Source organism: Muscardinus avellanarius (genome assembly GCF_963383645.1).
Source record: "Muscardinus avellanarius genome assembly, chromosome: 16".
Lineage (NCBI taxonomy): Eukaryota > Metazoa > Chordata > Mammalia > Rodentia > Gliridae > Muscardinus > Muscardinus avellanarius.
The window spans coordinates 48,765,890-48,787,783 of NC_137802.1; the positions used below are offsets into that span (position 1 = coordinate 48,765,890).

The 21,894-nt window shown below is 51.2% G+C and overlaps 1 protein-coding gene across 1 annotated transcript in view; it reads right to left on the reverse strand.

Annotated features, from left to right (window-relative positions):
* Nucleotides 1-21,894, reverse strand: part of PLXDC1 (plexin domain containing 1) — a gene marked incomplete at both ends in the record, with an annotated part of 60,873 nt that overhangs the window by 35,926 nt on the left and 3,053 nt on the right. The window contains 4 exons of the mRNA XM_080713535.1: nt 473-595; nt 1,158-1,227; nt 1,483-1,626; nt 17,095-17,249. Of these exons, the coding sequence (XP_080569661.1) occupies nt 473-595; nt 1,158-1,227; nt 1,483-1,626; nt 17,095-17,249 (492 nt within the window). The remainder of the gene's footprint in view (nt 1-472; nt 596-1,157; nt 1,228-1,482; nt 1,627-17,094; nt 17,250-21,894) is intronic.

Consider the following 21,894-nt stretch of genomic DNA (forward strand, 5'->3'; position numbering starts at 1 on the left):
GGACCCTATGAGGGTCCACCCTAGAGTGGACTGCTCTGGCTCGGGTCCCTGTGGGTGGTGGGGGCAGTATGCAGTGTGAGAGGGCAGGAGCTGCGCAGCGTGGCTTCCACGCGCAGAGGAGCCAGAAGGTCCCGCTCAGCCCCCCGGGTCCTGTGCACAATCACCTCTTACCTATCCAGACCCCTCCAGATGCACAAGAGAAATGGGAGAAATGTCTCTTCTGGGGTAGTGTGATAGCGTGAGAAACGGTAAAGGGGCCAAACATTTAGCTCACCTCCGCTAAGCCAGGCTCTTCACCTCATCTCCGCAGACTCTGCTAGGCAGCGGGCACTTCTTACAGAAAGCGGGCAGCGTGGCCCGTGTGACCCTGGGCAAGCCCCTCACCCTTGGGCGCCTTGGGCTTGGACCTCAGTGGGGCTGGACCCAGGGATCCCTGCAGCGTGGCACCTTACACGCCGAGACCTGGCCTCACCGTTGTCAAAATAAGCGACTGTGGAGTTGTCAGAGTAGCCAGGATTGAAGTTGGCCATCAGGGGCGCCACGTACTGGGTGGCCGTGAGCATCCGGTGGACCACGTCGCCCATGAAGATGAAGCCTAGGGCGGGAGAGGCGGAGGAGCCACATGAGATGGCCTCTGGGGCAGCCTCCACCCCCGTCCACCCCACCTGGTGGGCTTTGGGCCTGGCACGCATGGAGCAACAGGGCCCCAGGCCAGAGGAGGTCTTCTCCCTGTGCCTCAGGGTGGGCATTCACTGCAGGGTGAAGGGGCAGGAAGAGGGGGTGCCTCCCACCTCCCCTGCCCCTGGAGAAGCGGGGCACGGAATTGAACTGCACGGGAATCAGAGTGGGTCCTCATAGCAACAGGGGCCCAGGATCCCAGGCTCTCCTCTTCCTCTGAGACTGAGAAACACAAGAATCACACTGGCCTGTGTTAGTCTAGAAGGATATACACACGCATGTACACACACACACACACACACACACACACACACACACACACACACACAGGTTGCTCCTACATTCCCTGTTCTCCCTTCCGAAAATGGAGCTCCAAAACAGTCAAACGCGGGCCCCGCCCCAGTCCATCTCCCCATCCTCTCTAGTGAGTTCAGTATGAGATTTCTAAACCCTCCCCAGGCCCCGTGCCTCGGCCTTACCTCCAGTTGCTATGGTGATCTGCCGCAGAGGATGCCCGTAGAAAGGGAAATCAAAGGACAAGACCACTCTCTGTGGGAGACAGGAGGGAGTCAACAGGAGCCAGGCCCCAGGCGCAGGGTGGGCGCCCTCACTGCCCTATACTTGTCCGGATAAACAGATGCAAGCACATCGAGGGCAGGCCTCTGGGTGTGCAGGTGGGTACCCCACTCTGGCTGAGCCCACGGGATCCCCTGAGAGGTCTCTCCCAGGTCACAGGCCTCAGACCACAGCCATACCTGCTCCCCAGCCCCCACCCAGACTGCCCTGCAGGACCGGGGCACTCACCGAAGCCTGCCGGTGGGTGTTGGAGAGGATCCTGTGGACCTTCACTTGGCTCTGGTTGGCCTCGGTCACATCCACCCACAGGTCCCGGCTGCGGGGCTCGCCGGGGCCATAGGCGCGGGACACGTAGTAGCTGTGGTTGTCCTCCTGCCGGGGCAGAGACAAACCCACAGGAGGCATGAGGCGTTAGGCAAAGCGGACGCCATCCTCTGCCCCTCCCTGCTCACACTAAGGATACAAGAAGCCCCCCTGTCCAGGGTGTTGGACCAGTGGACCAGATGGCTGGTTTCAGCTCAAGAGCCCCTTGGCCTGGGACAGATAATCACCTGATTTTTAACCATTCCCCAGATCCACACCTGCTACACCTACACCCAACACTGACATTCCCAGACAAGCCAGAAGGTCTATCCTGTAGCCCTGGATGCCTTCAGAGTATGACCAAGGACAAGTTCAGCTTGAGACATAGTAACAGACAGGACAGCCCCACACAGAGGCCCTGACTTCAGAGCCTGCCTGTATTCCCAGTACTTGGGAGGCTGGGGCAGGGGGACCGCAGGTTCAAGACCAGTGCGCAGTAACTTAGTGAGCCCCTGTCTCAAAAAAAAAAAAAAAAAAAAAAAAAGGGGTAGGGTGTAGCTCAGAGATAGAATGCCTCTGGGTTTAATCCCCAGTAAGACACACACACACACACACGCACACACGCACGCACGCATGCACACACACGATGTCTAAGCTGAATGCTGAAGACGCAGGAACCTGCTGAGGAGAGAAGACAAGTCACCATGCTACCCAAAGGCCAACCTGGGCAAGGGCGAAGAGTGACTACCGGTGGCCAGAGATGCTCTGGGGGAGACTGGTAGGCAGGTGGGTGCCCACATGGGGGCAGGAGAGGGGGAGAGAAGCGGAGCCAGAGGGAAGGGGCTGGCTCACGCTGGCACCTCGCATGCCAGCCTCAGAGATTTGAGCTTATCTCCAGGACAGCATCTCACGGGAGCCCCAGCGCTGTGAACCCCGCAGGTGCTTTAGAAGCAGAGGGGACACCCCACTCTGCTCACATGTCTTCTCTCATTTTCCCCCAGGGTGCCCTGGGGTGACCCCAGGTGCTCAGAGTGTGTGGTTCGCCAGAAAAACAGAGCCTGCTTCCCGGCAGGTGAGAACAGACACCCCAGGCCCTGCGCATGCCGAGCCCAGGGCAAGGGCTGTCTGGGCAGCTGGCAGCTTGGCAGGGAGGACATCGTTTTCTCTGCAGTGTCTGCAGTCTCTGCTGCAGGGCTGCGTGATTAATGACCCATGACGCCCAGGGCAGCTCTGTGGTGTGGCTGCCAAGAGAGGCTGCCGCCCTGCCTCCTGACTGCCTCGGCAGGTGCTCTCAGGCAGCCTCAGGAGAGTGCGATGACAGTGCCCGCTCCCTGGCCCTTCACGCTTTCTACCAACCATTTTTCCAGTCTCCTTTAAACCCTGGCCCCAAATGCTCCTCTGCAGGAGAGACTTCAGAATGAACCCCAGCCCTCCGCATTCTGACTTCTTCCTTATGTGATCCCTATGGGCCACACAGGAGATTCAAAAGGAAGCCTTGAGCCAGGCGTGGTGGAACATGCCTGTAATCCCAGTACTTGGGAGGCTGAGACAGGAGGATCGCAGGTTTGCAGCCAGCCTCAGCAATTTAGTGAGGCCCTCCGCAAATTAGTAAAACCCATTTCAAAATAAAAAATAAAATAGGGTTGGGGTATAGCTTAGAGGTAGAATGCCCCTGAGTTTAGTCTCGAATGACACAAAACAAAATAAACCTACATCCCAGTCCTATTTTATTTATTTATTTTGCAGTACTGGGGATGAAAGTGCTGGGATTACAGGCATGCACCACCACACATGGCAGACCGGTATCTTTTTAAGAAAGATGGAAGCTGGGCACACACCTGTAATCCTAGTACTTGGGAGGCTGAGACAGGAGGATCTCAGGTTCAAAATCAACCTCAGCAACTTAGGGATACCGTGCTTCAAAGTAAAAAAAATAAAAAGGGCTGGGCGTGGTGGCACATGCTTGTAATCCCTACGCTTGGGAGGCAGAGACAGGAGGATTGCACAGGTTTGAAGCCAGCCTCGCTGGCTTAAGAGACCCTGTTTCCAAATTATATATATGTGTGTGTGTGTGTGTGTGTGTGTGTGTGTGTGTGTGTGTGTCCCAGAGGTAGAAGGGTTTCCAGGAATCTCAGTACCACCAAAAAAAAAAAAGATAAAATAAAATAGTAAAAAGGGCTGGGAGTGTAACTTGAAGGTAGAACACCCCTGAGTTCGATCCGTCCCCAAGAAAAGATAATACATAAGAAAGAGGAGATAGGGGCACAGACACATGAGGAGACAGGGAGAAGACCATGCATGTGATGGTGCAGCAGCTACAAGCTGACCACCAACCATTGCTAGGAGCCAGGAAGAGACAAGAAAGGCTTCTTTCTTCCTAGGCCTTCAGAGGGAGCAGGGCTCTAGCAACACCTTGATGTCCGACTTCTAGTCTCCAGAACTGGAAGAGAATAAATGGCCATTGTATGAGCCATCAAATTTGCAGTCCTTTTCTGTGGCAGCCCTAGCACACAGGTGCGTGGTGCTGGGGTTCAGCTGGGGCAACTGCAGGCTGTTCTCCTGCTTAGAACATTCTGTGGCTACCCAACTGCATCCAGAACAGAAGGTGCCCCTCTTCCCTGTGGGGCCCTGTGGGGCACGCTGCTCACCCATCCAACAGCCACTCCCGTTTCTTCTTACTATCAGAAGATTGATTTTGTAGCAAGCAGCATAATAGAGCCAGAAAAACAGACAGACAGACAGACAAAAACCCCATTCCTTGGATGGCTTAAGGGCTGCCTTGTAACCCAGGCTGGCTAATGAGAGCAGCAGAAAGTTCCAGTGGAGCCTCCGGAAAGAAGTCAAATTTACGGAAAGAAGCCGTAATCCTAGTACTTGGGAGATTGAGACAGGAGGATCACGGTTCTGGGACAGCCTCAGCTACTTAGTGAGGTCCTCTGCAACTCAGTGAGACACTGTTTCACAAGTAAAGAAAAAGCCGGGCATGCTGGAGTACTGTTTGTAATCCCAGCGTTTGGGAGGCTGAGACCTGGAGGATCGTGGTTCTCGGACGGCTTCAGCTACTTAGTGAGGCCCTTTGTAACTCAGTAAGACCCCGTTTCAAAATGAAGAATAAGAGCCGGGTGTGGTGGCGCACGCTTGTAATCCCCGCACTTGGGAGGCGGAGACGGGAGGATTGCGCTGGTATAGAGACCCTGTTTCCAAATAGAAATATAAAAAAATAGGTCTGGGAGTGTAGCCCGGAGAAGGGTTTCCAGGAACCCCAGTACCACCAAAATAAATAAATAAATAAATAAATAAATAAATAAATAAATAAAATAAAACAAAAGAAGAAGAAAAAACAAGGCAGGGGGTGTAGCTTGGAGGTCAAATGCCCCTGGGTTCCATCCGCAGACCCACAAAAAGAAAAGAAAAAAAGAAAAAGTCAAATTTAACTGCGTGTCCCTATTACCTTTTTCCTTCTCCTTCCTCCTGTCTGGAATGCAGACATGATGGCTGGAGCGCCAATTGCCATTCTGTGAGTATCAGGATAAGAGCCACAGCTTAGGGGTGATGCCCCTGGAGTCTCTGGGTGCAGCTGTTGCATTCAAACATAAACTCTTCCAGCAGGATGAGTGGTGATCCGGGCCCACCCAGCACCTCTTCTCTCCCTGTTCTCTGTGCTTTGGTTCTAGAAAACGCCAAGCGCAGTCCGCCTCGAGGATTCCTTGAAACCTCTTGGCTCACCCTGTTCAGGTGCTGACTCCTCCTCCACAGTCAGGCTTAGCCCAGGCGCCACTTCCCCACGGTGGCCTCCCACGTCCCTGTTAACTCCCACACGCCGAGCTCCCCCTCAGTGTCTCGCACACGCTGGATGATTTACCTGGCTTTTAGGTCTGTTGTCCCTCCTAAGACCACACTTTCCCTAAGGGCGGGTCCCGCCTTCCCCCCTGGGCGCTTTAGCACAGAGCAGACGCTCCGCTGCTGGGCAAAGAGTGGTCAGAACGTCTAGTTCCCAGAAGGCCTGCTCATGTCTTGCTTTATGGCTACCACCAGGTGTTCTACTCATAGAACAGGATGCTGTGACCTGGCAGCAGGAGGCAGCAAATGTTGTGTCCAGAGTCTCTAGAAGCCAGCTCGACCGGCTCCCACGTGGGACCCTGAGCTGGCCAGTGCTGAAGACGGCTCCATGGTGGGGACTTTCCCCGAACTGCCAGCTGCGCACAGAAGCCACGCTCTGCAGCTGCGAGGCCCAAACAGACGCCGACATGCCTCGCGCTGCCTCCCCAAGCCTGAACAAGGAGGGGCTCAAGAAAGTGCGATGATGGCCCCCGCTCCCTGGCCCTTCACGCTTTCTGCAAACCATTTTTCCAGTTTCCTTTAAACCCTGGCCCCATATGCTCCTCTGCAGGAGAGACTTCAGAATGACCCCCAGCCCTCTGCGTTCCAGCTTCTTCCTTATTTGATCCCTATGGAGCATGCAGGAGATTCAAAATGATGTCTTGAGCCAGGCGTGGTGGTGCATGCCTGTAATCCCAGTACTTGGGAGGCTGAGACAGGAGGATCGCAGGCTCGCAGCCAGCTTCAGCTATTTAGTGAGGCCCTTCGAAACTTAGTGAGACCCTGTTTCAAATAAAGAATAAGAAAGCCGGGCGTGGTGGCACACGCTTGTAATCCCTGCACTTGGGAGGTGGAGACAGGAGGATCACGCAGGTTTGAAGCCAGCCTCACTGACTTAAGAGACCCTGTTTAAAAATAATATATATATATATATATAGTATATATATATAGTACATATATATATGTAGAATATATATATATATATATATATATATATATATATATATATATATATATATATATATATATATTGTAGGTCTGGGAGTGTAGCCCAGAGGTAGAGGGGTTTCCAGGAACCTCAATACCACCAAAAAAAAAAAAAAAAAAAAGAATAAGAAATAGGGCTGGTGGTATGTATGGCTCAGAGGTAGAATACCTCTGGATTCTAGTGTTCATGAAAGGAGTCAAGGAAACAAAGTCATATAAAGTTTTTAGTCCAGTGCCTGGGAAGCTTTGGTAAGTGGAAGCTATTAGAGGTTGGGGGGGTACTGGGGGTGGAGCCCAGGGGCTTTTCTACCTCCAGGGTATACTCTCAGATCTATTTTGTTCTTTATTTGGAAACAGGGTCTCACTAAGTTACTGAGAGCCTCACTAAGTAGCTGAGGCTGGCTTCGAACCTGAGCGATCCTCCTGTCTCTGCCTCCCAAGGACTGGGATTACAAGCGTGCGCCACCACGCCCAGCTCTATTAGAGGTTTTGTTGGACCTTTCCAGAAAAATATCTTGACTGTGGAGGCTGCTTCCTCAAAACAATCCCTCTCTCCATGCTAAACGCCTACCTGCGTTTCAGTCTCTTCTGCCTCAGTTATTCCTCCCGGAGGTGCACCAGACACTTGTTTCTGACAGCGGGGCTGCATTTACCTTGGCTGAGCTGTAGACGATTCTGAACAGGAAATCCAGCTAAGCTGTCACAATCAGCCTGTCACCTGCGGCCAGCTGGCAGGTGGAGGAGATGCTGGGGGGTAGGCAGCCAGGGGCGCCCTGCAGGGCCTGCCAGCCAGGCGGCCAGAAGGGGGCTGGAACACTGCCGAGAGAGAGACGGGGGGGGGGGGGGGGGGGGGGGACGACAATCGGCCCCTGCTGCCTCCATTCCATGAGGCGTTACAAAATCGACAGGAATGACTTCCAGATCCCTGTGAGCTAAGGTATGCCTCCTGAGCAGCCACGTGAGCCTTGTTCAGGAACATGTTAGAAACGCAGGGTCCTGGGCCTGCCCCAGACCTGCTGAATCAGAAGGGCCACCCCAGCAGGAGTCCCAGTGGTGTACATATTGGTGCATTTCCCATATCCTGAATGGTTTCCCCTGCTCGAAGGTCTTTGAGAGAAAACGGTGCTTCTCAAATTTGAGTGTGCCTAGGAATCACCTGGGAGTCAGAGTTTGATTCTGCTGGTCAGAAATTCTGCGTTTCTAGCAGCTCCCAGGGCCTGTGGCTACTGCAGGTCACCCATTAGCTATGAAGGGGAATAAGTGCCTGAGGCCTCCTAGTTTTATACTTTCAGGCAAGGTCTGGGAGGGATCTTTCTGGTAAACTTTCTCAACCAATTAGCTTGTCTGGTCTTTTCTTTTCTTTTCTTTTCTTTTTTTTGTGGTACTGGAGCTTGAACTCAGGGACATTCTACCTCCAAGCTACATCTCCAACCCTATTTTATTATTTTATTTTGAAACAATGTCTCATTTGTTAAGTTGATGAGGCTGGCCTTGAACCTGGACCCTCCTGTCTCAGTCTCCCAAGTACTGTGATTACAGGCATGGGCCTCTATGCCCAGCAAAGCTGAATGTTCTTTAGCTTGGTTCCTCCCAAACCCTGGCCCGAGACCTGAACCATGAAAAGCCTTGGGGCAGGATTTGGAAATCCAGGCTGGAAGGGAAACTTGGTCCACGGCCTCTTCTTCCAGTCTCATGGGTAATAAGCTGCAATCTATTCCAGATTTCTGACCTAGCACAATGGCTCCCTCAGCCAGTGTTCCCAGGGCCTCAGGACTGCTCTTGGTGAACAATCCCTGGACGTGTTGAGTCTGAACAAGAGTCCGTTTCCACTAGGATGTGGTGATGAAGTGGGCGTGGAAATCAGACTTAAGGAGGAGGAGGTTCAGAGCAGGGGTCTCAGAGCTGCCGCCCCAGAGAGTACAGAGTGCGCGGAGTGCACGCTGCCCCCTCGCAGCCTCCAAAGATTCTGGGTTGGAAGAAGCTGGGTGGCAAGAAGCCGGGCAGGAGCGCTGGGAGAAGGGCTGAGCACAGGGCTGAGGATGCGGGACAGGTGGACTGAGCCAAACAGCAGCTCGCAGACAGGAAGGCATTCTGAGGGACCAGGGAACTCGAGGGTGCCCTGGGGTGGATGGTGGGGAGGTGCCGTGGCTTGCACCTATGTTGAAGGCTTGGTCCCCAAGGCAGGGGGCTTTCGGGAAGTGGCTGGATCGTGAAGACTCTGAACTCACTGATGAGATGGCCTACGGATGGATGTGGGGCTCACGGAGCACTGGGAGGTGGAGGTAGAAGCCATTGGAGGGAGTGGGTTCTTGGGGGCCTGTCCTTGAGGACCACATCTTCTTCCCAGCCCCTCTTCTCTTTTTCTTTCTCCCCCTTCTCCCCTTCCTCTCCCTCTCCCCTCCCTCTCCTCTTCCTCTTCTTCTTCCTCCTCCTCCTTGTTCTTCTTCTTCCTGCTCCTCCTCCATTCTCCTCCTTCTCCTTCTTCTCTCTGTCTGTCTTGAGCTGAGCACCTTGCTTGGTCACTGCCATGACCCTCCCGCCATGATAATACAGGCCTAGAAACAACGGAGCCAGCCGACCAGGGGCTAAAATCTCTTAAACCAAAAGCCCCCAAAATAAAACGTTACTCCTCTAAGTTGTTCTACTTGGGTATTTTGTCGCAGCAACAAAAAGCTGACTGACAGTGAGGAGAGGGCCATGGCGGCCCCCGAGGGGGCCCAGAGCAGCACTCCTCGAGCCCGGCTGCTGTGTATGAGCCAGGCCCGGGACACTGATGGCCAGTGGGGGTGTTTGCCTGTTGAAACCCAAGAAAACTCTGAACGGGCCAAATTGACTGTGCTGTTAACATCTGCTTCCTACAAGCCACCCGTTGACAGCAGGTCATGGTGGAGAGCAGATGTCCCGAGGGCACGCAGCCGCCAAGCGCCTGGAGGTGCAGGAGAAGCAGGTGTCGCCTGGCCCCTTCGCTGGGCTCCTCCAGGTCGAGGATGCCCATCTGCGGTTGGGGGTGAGGCCTGGCTGTGCCGAGGGTCATCAGCATCCTCGGCTGAACACTGCTTGGCCAAGGCCCAAGAGTTCAAGGCAGAGGAGGGAACGAAGGTGGCCCTCTGGGGACCTGGGCAGGGTCATGCCTGCCGCCAGCTCTGATGTGTGTAATCACTGTTCCTTAGGAGGGGCCTAAGAGTCAGTGAGGCTCTTAGGGTTCACTGAGGCCCACAGGCCACCCCGGGACAACGCCTGTCTTCAATAATGACTCTTTAGAGACCTCTAGGGATGGAGAAAGCCCTCCTTCCTTTGTTCCCTCAGGGAAGGAAGCCTGCCACCAGCCCGGCCCTGACCAGGAGGGACAAGACAGCCCCAGCTCTCAAGGGGCTTGTGTTCCAGGGGGAAGACAGGCAAGATAAACAAATCCACTCATAATTCAGTGCAGGGTGATAGTGACAGAAAAGCAAAGTTCCATGCCGGGTGTGGTGGTGCACGCTTATAATCCCCGCGCTTGGGAGGCTGAGGCAGGAGGATCTCACAGGTTCAAAGCCAGCCTCAGCTACTTAGTGAGGCTCTCAGCAACTTAGTGAGACCCTGTTTCCAAATAAAATATAAAATGGGTCTGGGAGTATAGCCCGGAGGTAGAACGCTTCTGGGTTCCACCCTCAGTACCACCCAAAAATAAATCAATATATAAAATTAAATTTAAAAGACCAAAAAATAGGGCTGGGGGTGTAGCTCAGAGATAAAATGTCCCTGGGTCCCATCCCCAGTACCGCAAAAATAAATAATTAAATCATAAAATAAATAAATCATAAAGGGCTGAGGGTATAGCTCAAAGGTAGAATACCTCTGGGTTCCATTCCCAGTACCACAACAAAACAAAACAAAAAAAAAGGAGAAAGAAAAGAGAAGAGACAGAAAGAAAGAGAAAAGGTAGGCAGGCGATATGTCTTGAGCCTTCTCTACACCAGAACTATAACCCAAATGCTTTCTGCCATTCCTTCCAGGACACCATCCTGTCTACCATCTCCTGGACTCTTCTGATCCAAGGCCCTCAGCTGTGGTCAGCCCATGAAATAGGCCCAGGGATCCCCAGAGCTCTGGGCCAGGCCCCAGTGTCTCCGATTTACAAGGCTGTTTCCCACCTCGGTGCCTGGCAGCCACTCTGTGCGTCTGACTCACCCCAGCCCACAGGCACGAGGAGCCCCAAGTACTTTCCTCAGGAACTGCTGTGAACCACATCTCCTGCAACTAACTCTAGACCCACGCGCCAGGATTTACGTTTATCCAAGTGGTGTCATCCTGCCTGACACAGCTATTCCAGCCCACTGACTACAAGGCTTCTGGCCAGACTCAACTCTTCCAGACAAGTAACCTCTGAAGATCTGATCCTTCCATCAGGAAAAATAAAAAGGGTTGGGTAGAGCTGGGGACAACCCCTGAGGCAGAAGAGGGGCTTCTTCCTGGGTGGTTGGGTGGGCCTGTTCTTCAGTGTAGTCTCTTTTTTTTTTTTTTTTTGGTGGTACTGGTACTGGGGATGGAACTCGGGGGCATTCTACCTCTGAGCTACTCCTCCAGCCCTATTTTTTATTCTTTATTTTGAAAGAGTCTCATTGAGCCAGGCATGGTGGCGCACACTTGTAATCCCCGCGCTTGGGAGGTGGAGACAGGAGGATCGCGCAGGTTCGAAGCCAGCCGCGCTGGTGTAAGAGACCCTGTTTCGAAAATATAAAATAGAGCCGGGCGTGGTGGCGCACGCTTGTAATCCCAGCATTCGGGAGGCTGAGACCGGAGGATCGCAGTTCGCGGACAACCTCAGCTACTTAGTGAGGCCCTCTGCAACTCAGTGAGACCCGATTTCAAAATAAAGAATAAAAAATAGGGCAGGGGGTGTATCTTGGAGGTCGAATGCCCCTGGGTTCCACCCCCAGACCCGCAAAAAAAAAAAAAAAAAAAAAAAAAAATATATATATATATATATATATATATATATATATATATATATATATGATAGGTCTGGGAGTGTAGCCCGGAGGTAAAAGGGCTTCCAGGAACCCCAGTACCACCAAAAAAAAAAAAAGGAAGAGTCTCATTGAGTTGCAAACGGCCTCACTAAGTAGTAGCGGAGGCTGCCCTCAAACCTTCCCAAAATGCTGGGATTACAAGTGTGTGCCACCACGCCCGGCTCAGTGTAGACTCTTGATGTGTGGCTGCGGAGGGGTCCTGAAGCCCCTGGGGAGGTTGGAATCACATGAGGAACTTTTTTTTTTTCAGTGCTGGGGAATTGAACCCAGGGCCTCATGCATGCTAGGCAAGCACTCTAGTGCTGAGTCACATTTCCACATGGGAAACTTTCAAAGAAACAAATTTCCAGTCTCCATCTCCAGTCTGTCCAGGGTGGAGCCCGAGAATGTGTGTTGTTTTTTAAGCTCTGGCATTATTAAATCCATACTGGCTCTTAATAACCCCCACTGCCCTTTCTGAACACCCACAGCCAGTTGCTTCCAGAACCCACGCCTCTGTGGCTCTCTTCTGCAAGATCCTCTTTGCAGATTGAGGCGTAGCCTTTCTGACCACTGTGTAGGCCCCGAGCAGGTATCTGTTATTTAACCAAGGGCCCAACAAAGCCTCGGGGTGGAGGGTGAGCAGCCAGGAGCCCCTCCTCAGGGGCTGCCCCTATCACGCTCTCATGCCTGCCCTGCTTCCTGGTCCTGCAGGATCCAGAAGGCGGGCCGAAGGAGAGCAAGTAGGGCTGTGTCCACTGAGGTTCTGCCCCAGGGCCAGGCAAGGGCCAGGCAAGAGGGGCATTTACCTCAGGTGCCATGTTTAAGGTGGCTCCAAAAAGCTCAGGAGTCAAGAATTATTATTATTGTTATTTATTTATTTATTTATTTATTTATTTATTTATTTTGGTGGTACTGGGGTTCCTGGAAGCCCTTCTACCTCCGGGCTACACTCTCAGACCTATTTTTACATTTTTATTTGGAAACAGGGTCTCCTAAGCCAGCGCGCGGGGCTGGCTTCGAACCTGCGCGATCCTCCTGTCTCTGCCTCCCAAGTGCAGGGATTACAAGCGTGCGCCACCACACCCGGCACTATTTTTAATTTTTGTTTTGTGGTACTGAGGATCAAACTCAGGGGCATTCTATCTCTGAGCTACACCCCTAGCCCCATTTTATAATTTATTTTATTTTATTTTGGAGGATACTGGATATTAAACTCAGGGGTATTCTACCTCCAAGCTACACTCCTAGCCCAATTTTATTCATTTATTTATTTATTTATTGGTGGTACTAAGGAACATTCTACTTCTGAGCTATACCCCTAGACCTATTTTATTCTTTTGCTTGGAAACAGGGTCTCACTAAGTTGAAGATGGCCTCATTAAATTGCTGTGGCTGGCTGCAAACCTGTGACTCTCCTGTCTCAGCCTCCCAAATACTGGGATTACAAGCATGCGCCATCTTGCCTGGCTAATTTTTCTATTTTGAAACAGGTCTCACTAATTTTCTTTCTTTCTTTCTTTCTTTCTTTCTTTCTTTCTTTCTTTCTATCTGTGTGTGTGTGTGTGTGTGTGTGTGTGTGTGTGTGTGTGTGTGTGTGTTGCAGTGGAGATTGAACTCAGGGCTCAGGGGAATTCTACCCCTGAGCTAAATCCCTATCCCATTTTATTTTTTAGTTTGAATGTTTGAACTAGAGTTTCACAAAATTTCTGGGGCTAGTCTCCAACCTGTGATTCTCCTGTTTCAGCCTCCCATGTACTGGGATTGCAGGTGTGCACCACCACACCCAGCCTAATGTGGTATTTCTAAAATAAAATTAATGTAAAAAACGGTGATATTTTCCTAGGTAGAGTGACACAGGCCTGTAATTCCAGTTCTTGGGAGACTGAGACAGAAAGATTGCAGATTAAAGGCCTGCCTCAGCAAGTCCGGGAGATTCTGTTTCAAAATTAAAAAAAACTAAAGCCAGGTGTGGTGTGCACGCTTGTAACCCCAGCATTTGAGAGGCTGAGACAAGAGGATTATGGTTTGTGAACAGCCTCAGCTACTACTTAGCGAGGCCCTTTACAACTCAGTGAGACCTTGTTTCAAAAATAAATAATGAAAAATAGGGCTGGGGGTGTAGCTTGGAGGTAGAATGCCCCTGGGTTCCATCCCCAGTACCACAGAAACAAACAAACAAACAAACAAACAAACAAACAAACAAAGCTGAGCTGGGCGTGGTGGCGCACGCTTGTAATCCCAGGATTGGGGAGGCTGAGACCGGAGGATCACGGTTCGCGGACAGCCTCAGCTACTTAGTGAGGCCCTCTGTAATTTAGTGAGATCCTGTTTCAAAATAAAGAATAAAAAATAGGGCAGGGGGTGTAGCTCGGAGGTCGAATGCCCCTGGGTTCCATCCCCAGACCCGCAAAAATAAATAAATAAATAAATAAATAAAGCTGTGTGTGTTTTGGGGGGTGAGATTCAGAGGTAGAATGCCCTTGAATATTCCAATCCCAGTACCAAATACAAACAAAAGTACCTGATGATATTTTGGTGAGCATAATACAGAATCAGTTACAGTGGCAAGCCATTTGAGATTCTGAGGTAAGAGGAAACAGTAACAGAAATGATACAGAGGGCAGAAAAAAAATAACAAATCTTTTAAAATATCCTCAGATTTCTTTACTTTCTTTCTTTTTATACTGGGGATGGAACCCAGGGGCATTCTACCTCTGAGCTGCCCAATTTTTTATTCTTTATTTTGAAACAGGGTCTCACTGAGTTGCAGAGGGCTTCACTAAGTAGCTGAGGCTGTCTGCGAACTGCGATCCTCCAGTCTCAGCTTCCCGAATGCTGGGATTACAAGCCTGCGCCACCACGCCTGGTTTATCCTCAGAGATTTCACCATGGTACAAGGGCAGGAATTTTTTTTTTTTTTTTTTTGGTGGTACTGGGGTTCCTCAAAACCCTTCTACCTCCGGGTTATACTCCCAGATCTATTTTTATATTTTTATTTGGAAACAGGGTCTCTGAACCTGTGCGATCCTCCTGTCTCTGCCTCCCAAGCACGGGGATTACAAGCGTGCACCACCACGCCCGGCCCAAAAATATTTTTAAAAAAGAATAACCCCAAACCTCTTAACGGTGACATTGAAGAGGGAAGGCATTGGTGAGACATCTTCAAACTTCAGAAAGGAAATTATTTTTAATCCGGAAGTCTATATTCAGCAAACCCTCAATCAAATGAGAAGACAGAGCTAAGACATTTTCAGACCCACAAGTTCTCCCGAGGACTTTCATCCTTGTGCTCGTCTTGGGGCTCTGAGCCGCCAAGGGGTGACACGGAGAAGACACAAGGTCAGGGGTGCAGAGGCTCAGGAGGGAGGAGGCCGGGCCGGTGGCAGCCGTGAGGCTGGCGGGCAGCCCATCCAGGTCTGATGGGCGTCAGGAAAGACATTTCTGGGGGAAAAGAAGAACTGACAGGTTTGACCACACTGGAAATTATATTTGAAGCCAAAGGCTGACTGTACGAAAAACGTAGCTTCGGTCAGCTCAGCGTACTAAGTGGGTGGGTTGGCAAGGATCCAGGAAAACGAAAATTACACAAGAGAAGAAGCACGGGCATTGCCTGCCGCGATCGGAGTGAGCGATGTTTACGTGACGGTGATGATGTAAGACAGGGCCGGGGCTGAACAAAAGGCTGCAGAGGTGGGGGAGAGCCAGGCCAGGGGAGGGTATGAAAGCCAAGTCTTCTTCCTCCACTGCGGGCAGCACACACACAAGTGAGACTGATTCACCAAGAGGCCTGAGAGCAAGCTGCTTGGAAAGATGGATGTGGACGCCCGTCCGGAGGACACCGGGGGCACCTGCTGAGGGCGGGCGGGGCGGTGTGGAGCGCAGGCAGGAGGGCAGCCGCCTTTGCCTTATGCTTCTACCACTATTTTCTTTTTCTTTTCTTTTCTTTTTTGCTACTGATTGAACCCGGTGCATTCTACCTGTGAACTACACCCCTAGCAACTTTTTATTAGTTTTTATTTTAAAACAGGATCTTGCTAAGTTGCTGAGGATGGCCTGGAACCTGTGATTCTCCTGGCTCAGCCTCCCAAGTACCAGGCATTCACTACTACACCTGGCTTCCTTTTTCTTCTCTCCTCCTCCTCCTCTTCCTCCTCCTCCTCCTCCTCCTCCTCCTTCTCCTCCTTCTCTTCCTCCTCCTCTTCTCTCTCTCTCTCTCTCTCTCTCTCTCTCTCTCTCTCTCTCTCTCTCTCTCTCTCTCACCTGGGGTCCTTATGTGGCTCAGGCAGGCCTCAAATTCCTAGGCTCAGGGGGATCCTCCTGCCTCAGCCTCCTGAGTAGACACCTTGACTGGCTATTTCCAGCAGCATTTGATTTTTTTTTTCTTTTCTTTTTTTTCAGTATTAGGGATGGAACCCAGGGGCATTCTACCTTTGAGCTGCAGGCTCAGCCCTATTTTTTATTCTTTATTGTGAAACTGGGTCTCACTGAGTTGCAAAGGGCCTCACTAAGTAGCTGAGGCTGGCTGTGAGCTGCGATCCTCCTGTCTCAGCCTCCCAAATGCTGGGATTACAAGCGTGTGCCACCACGCCTGGCAGCATTTGATCTTTTTAACTATCTGTGGGTTCTTCTTTAAGAAAATAGTTATTAAAACATAAAGAAATATAAGCAAATAGTGACACTCTCAACAACCTAGTAAGACCTTGTTTCAAAATAAGAATAAAATAGGGCTGGGAGCCGGGCGTGGTGGCGTACCCTTGTAATCTCAGCATTCGGGAGGCTGAGACAGGAGGATTGCGGTTCGTGGACAGCCTCAGCTACTTAGTGAGGCCCTCTGCAACTTATTGAGACCCTGTTTTCTTAAAAAAAAAGAATAAAAAAAGGACAGGGGTGTAGCTCGGAGGTCAAATGCCCCTGGGTTCCATCCCCAGAACTGCAACAACAACAACAACAAGAAAAATTGGGCTGGGGGTAGGTATCTCGGAGATAGAACACCCCTGGTATCAAGCCCTAGTAACACACACACACACACACACACACACACACACACACACACACACCCCATAAAGAAATGTACAACTAGAAGCATGTCTCTCCTTTCGGTTTTGCTGCATCCTGAGCCGCCCTCGCGCCCCGTGGCCCTCTCCTGCTCGCAGTCACCCATCACAGACATCCCAAACAGCCACAGTGACAGACGCGTGGCACATAACGCATGAAACCCCAAGACACACGTGCAGGCACACCCCACAGACACACACATTCCGAGAGATGCAGGCGGAGGCAGCCTCCCAGCGTGCCTGCCGCCCGCATTCTGAAGCTGTACCTTGCCGCTCTCTCTGCTCAGCCCACGCAGGGCCCCCCGTCCTCAGGCAGAGTGGCCTGTGCTCTGGACCCTTAACTTTTTGTGGCCCTGCCTGCCGTCTGGGGCAGATGGGACTGGGGGTGGGCCTGAACTGGCAGCTGGGATGTACCGACTAATGCCTGCTTTGAGCCTGCCAGCAGGCTGTGCACCCAGAGCAAGCACCCCTCTTCTCTGGGTCCTCGAGGGGGCAGGCGGCCTATGAAGCTCTGCCATGCTATGATTTATGACCCAGTCTGGGCTCCATTCCGTCCCCTCTGGGATCTCTCTCCACTCCAAGCCACCAGAGGATTCGTGATTTGCATGTCTGGCAAGCATGCAGGGGTACCTGGAGAGACCCCTCGAGCGCCCCCCACCTACACACCTTCTCGTGACACTCACCACCACCCTGGTCCTGTTATCCGGAAGTGTGTCGATAGCCAGGGTGCCCCCACCCAGGTCCTGGCTCAGCTGGGTCCTGTCCGGCTCCGATACCAGCCCAGGACTCTCTGGAGCTCTCCGACCTGAGCCTCCCGAGCCTCGGCCTTCATCGTGACCTGGGAGAAGAGACGCAAAATTGAGCCCTGGCTCTGTGGAGTTAGGATTGGAGAGTGGGACCCGCCCACTTCCGCAGAGACTGGACACCACGCCATCAGTGACCCTAGGGACACGTGACTACCAGGGCAGGAGAGTCCCTGCCAGCAGCTTACAGGTGGCTGTTCTAAACCCTCCCACCTGCCAGGCCAATACTTGGAGGTTGAGACAGGAGAATCACAGGTTCCAGGACAGCCTCAACAAGGAGTGAGACTCCCATCAACCTAGTGAGACCCTGTTTCCAAATAAAAATAAAAGTCAGGTTGAGGATGTAACTCGGAGATAGACTGCCCCTGTGTTCAATCCCCAGTACCGCAAGAAAAAAAAAAAAAAATAAAAGAATAAAAAATTGGGCTGGGCCAGGTGTGGTGGTCCACGTTTGTAATCCCCGCGCTTGGGAGGCAGAGACAGGAGGATCGGGCTGGTTCGAAGTCAGCCTCTCTGGCTTAAGAGACCCTGTTTCCAAATAAAAATATAAAATAGGTCTGGGAGTGTAGCCCAGAAGTAGAAGGGTTTCCAGGAACCCCAGTACCACCATTAAAAAAAAAAAAATTGGGCTGGGAGTGTAGCTCAGAGGCAGGGTGCCCCTGGGTTTAATCCCTGGCACTGAAACAATGGAGAGAACTTCTTCTATGAAACGCTAACCAGATCAACCATCACCACCAGCCATCCCCGTAACTCTTTTTGTCTTGTAAAACTGACGCTACATATCCTCCCTATCTTTCCCCTCTCCCCAGCTCCTGGCAACCACCCTTCTACTGCCTTCCTCTCTGATTTTGACAACTCAACTATCTCATATACGTGGTATCATACAGTATTTGTCTTTATGTGATCAGCCTATTTCACTTAGTATATATATCTGCTAGGTTTGATCATGTTGCATTATGTTACAGAATTTTCATTTTCAAGGCTAAATAATATTCCGTTGTATGTACATACCACATTTTGCTTATCCATTCATGTATTGATGGACACTCAAATTGCTTCCTTGGTGTGTGTGTGTGTGTGTGTGTGTGTTACTAGGGATGGAACCTAGGGGCTATCTACCTCCGGGTTATACTCCTAGACATATATACATATGTATATATGTATGCCTATATATATATATATATATATATATATATATATACACACACACACACACACACACACGTCTAGGAGTACATATATATATATATATATATATATTTTTTTTTTTTTTTTTTTTTTTTTTTTTTTTTTGCTAGTCTGGGGATGTAACCCAGGGGCATTTGACCTCTGAGATACACCCCTGCCCTGATTTTTATTCTTTATTTTGAAACAGGGTCTCGCTAAATTGCAGAGGGCCTCACTAAGTAGCAGAGGGTGAACTGCGATGCTCTGGTCTCAGCCTCCCGAATGCTGGGATTACAAGCGTGCACCACCACGCCTGGCTTATTTTTATATTTTATTTGGAAACAGGGTCTCACTAAATAGCTGAGGCTGACTTCGAACCTGCAAGATCCTCCTGTCTCAGCTTGATTACTGGGATTACATGCCTAGCCAGCTTGCGTATTTTAATTCTTGTAAATAATGCTTATTACAAGAGTACAAATATCTTTATTTTTTGTCAGTACTGGGGATTGAACCCAGGGTCTCACGCATGTCAGGCAATTGCTCTACCACTGAGGGTTTTTTGTTTTGGTTTTGGTTTGGTTTGCAGGTCTGGGGATGAAACCCAGGGGCATTTGACCTCCAACCTACACCCCCCTGTCCTATTTTTTATTCTTTATCTTGAAACGGGGTCTCACTGAGTTGCAGAGGGCCTCACTAAGTAGCTGAGGCTGTCCGCGAACCGTGATCCTCCAGTCTCAGCCTCCCAGATGCTGGGATTACAAGCGTGTGCCACCACGCCTGGCACTACCGCTGAGTTTTTTCCTGAGCCCACAAACATTGTTTCCAATTTGGGGGGTGGGGGTCTGTATTCCAAAGTGGAGTAATCTGGATCATACAGTAATTCTCTTTAATTTTTGGAGAAACCGCCATATTGTTTCCCATGTAAAGCTGTTGCACCATTTTATATTCCCAGTGACAGTTCCCAGGTTTCCAGTCTCTCTATATTCTCGCCAAGACTTGTTATTTTCTGTTTTTTGGTGGTCCCCATCCTAATGGGTACAAGGTAGTCCCTCCTTGTAGTTTCGGTTTGCAGTCCCCTAATGTAGGCTGCGTGTGTTCCTACTGGCCGTTTGTATATTTTCTCTGGTGAAATGTCTATGTAAGTCTTTTGCCTGTTTTTAAATTCAGTTGTTTGTTGGGCTGGATAAATCTTTGTGGTGGGGAGCTTTCAGTATGGAAGATATTTAGCAGCATCCTTGACCCTAGATGCCAGTAGCACCTGCCCTGACCCTAAGTTGCAACAATTGAAAATGTCTCTGAAAGTCACAAATATCTCCTGGGAAACAAAATTGTGCCTTCCATTGAGAACCACAGTTTCAGTCCTATCGCTGCCTTTGAACATCTGGGGAAAGTCACTTTCCCCACAAAACAAGAGGGTTCAGTACCACTAAGGATGTCAAATAGGTTTCTTAAAGGCCATCTCCAGGAGCACTCTAATTGAGAAGAATTCTGGGGCTTCATTTGCCTGTAGCAGAAAGAGTGTCATGATCGATTAGCAATGTCTGCCACGGGCACAGGATTAGAGAATGGTCGCTCCAGGGCAGCCATTCCAAGACTCAGTATTCGCTCCAGTTTCCTTGATGTTGTTAAATTAACTCTAAGTGATATAAAAAGCATTTTTATTTTCCATTTCTGAAAGATGTTTGCTCCTAAAGCTGTGCCTCGTATTGTCATTCCAATTATCACATCTACACTGGATAAGAGACAGAGACTATCAGATGGGTAGATGGATAAGATATTCCTCACCTGTGAACTTCATCAAATTGCAGACCCATGCATTCTCCTCCTCTGGCTGACCCATCCCGCTCCAGGGGCTTCCAGGACTGTCTCCACCTTCTTCAAAGCCTAAACATTATGCTCAGTCCTTGCATAATGGAGGATACGGTGCCGCGTGGGAGGCAGGCAGCAAGGTCAGAGCTGGGCCAGGACCAGGCCAGGCTGCTGCTGTGGAGCTCCGGCTTGTCATAAGACATTTTATTCAATTAAGTCACTGTTGGCCTTGGTGCTGCTGGCCCCCTGCCGGGTCCCTCACACTTCTATTACCTAATCACAACCAGATGCTTCTGGAAAACGTAGGGAGAGGGGCAGTCCCCAGTCCCCTTCCACACGCTGCCCACGGATGGCCTGGAGCCCGGTGCTAGGAAGGCAGACTGCCCAGGGCTGGACCCCACGCCAGGGCTGCCCTGCCCCTCGAGGGCGGGCCGCAGCTAGGGACAGAACTGTTTGTGCTGGGCTGCAATGCGGCTCCTGGGCCTCCTGGGGCCTGGGCGGCAGGAAAGGAGGGTGCTGAGAACTAGTGCATGGGGCTGCCAAGGGCACCCATAAGAGTGAGACGCCCACCAGAGGCAGGTGTCCCTGGTGGAGCCTGAGGCCGGGCCGGGGTCAGGAAGGGAAGCCTGGAGGACACGCCGGGGTGTGCCTCTCCATCCAGGCTGTCACCACAAGTGGCACAGTGGCTTCACCTCTGCAAGCGTCAGCTCCCATTGCTCATGAGGATGAGAGGGTGGCGCCCTTGGCCTCAGAGCAGGCTGCCTCTGCCATCCGTTGAGAAAGAAAAATGAGGTTTGTTTTTCAGGGTTTGGGGGAGTATTTTTGTTTTTGTTTCTGTTCTTTTTTTGGTGCTGGGGACTGAACTCGGGGGCATTCTACCTCTGAACTACACCCCCAGCCCTTTCTTTTTTTTTTTTTTTAATTTTGGAACAGGGTCTCAATTGCTGAGAGGCTTGCTGAATTGCCGAGGCTAGCCGTGAACCTGTGATCCCCTCTCTCAGCCTCCCAAGTACTGGGCTTATAGGCGTGCGCCATGGCGCCCAACTAAAAATGAGGTTTTATAAAGGGAGGGCTCCAGGCCGGGGTCGGGGCACAGAGTCCACACCATGCGCAGGGCGGGGTAGATAGGGGGGAAGGCCTGCAGGAGCCTGCCCTCCCCGAGCGCCCGAAGCTTCCCCTCCCGCTCTGCACATCTGTCTCCTTTCCTCCTCCCACATGGCTGGGATAGGACGTCACCGCTCAACCCACCAAGGAACCAAAGCAGCTGGCTGCTGTCATGCGAGCGCGCAGTGCGCATGCCCACAAAACCCACCGAAAGCCTGGCCCCAGCCGCCTCTGCCTCCCAGCGCCCAGTCTACGCTAATGCACGTGAGAGTCCCACGCATATGCGAGGTCAGGAAGCTTCCAGAACACGAGCTTTCATTCACCCGTGGCTCTGTCTGGTGTAACCCGACATTGTAACGGCAGCATCGGTGAGAACCACTGTAGCTGACTTAGAAACGGCTACTTCGGGCTGGCACAGTTGCAAGAGCTTTATTTCTTTTTCTTTTTGCTTTCTGTGGTGCTGAGGGTTGAACCCAGGGACGTTCTACCTCTAAACTATACCCCAGCCCTATCCCCGCGCCCCCCTTTGGAAACGGGCTGGCTAAGTTGCTGAGGCTGGCTTTGAACCTACTATCCTTCTGTCTCAGCCTCCCAAGTATA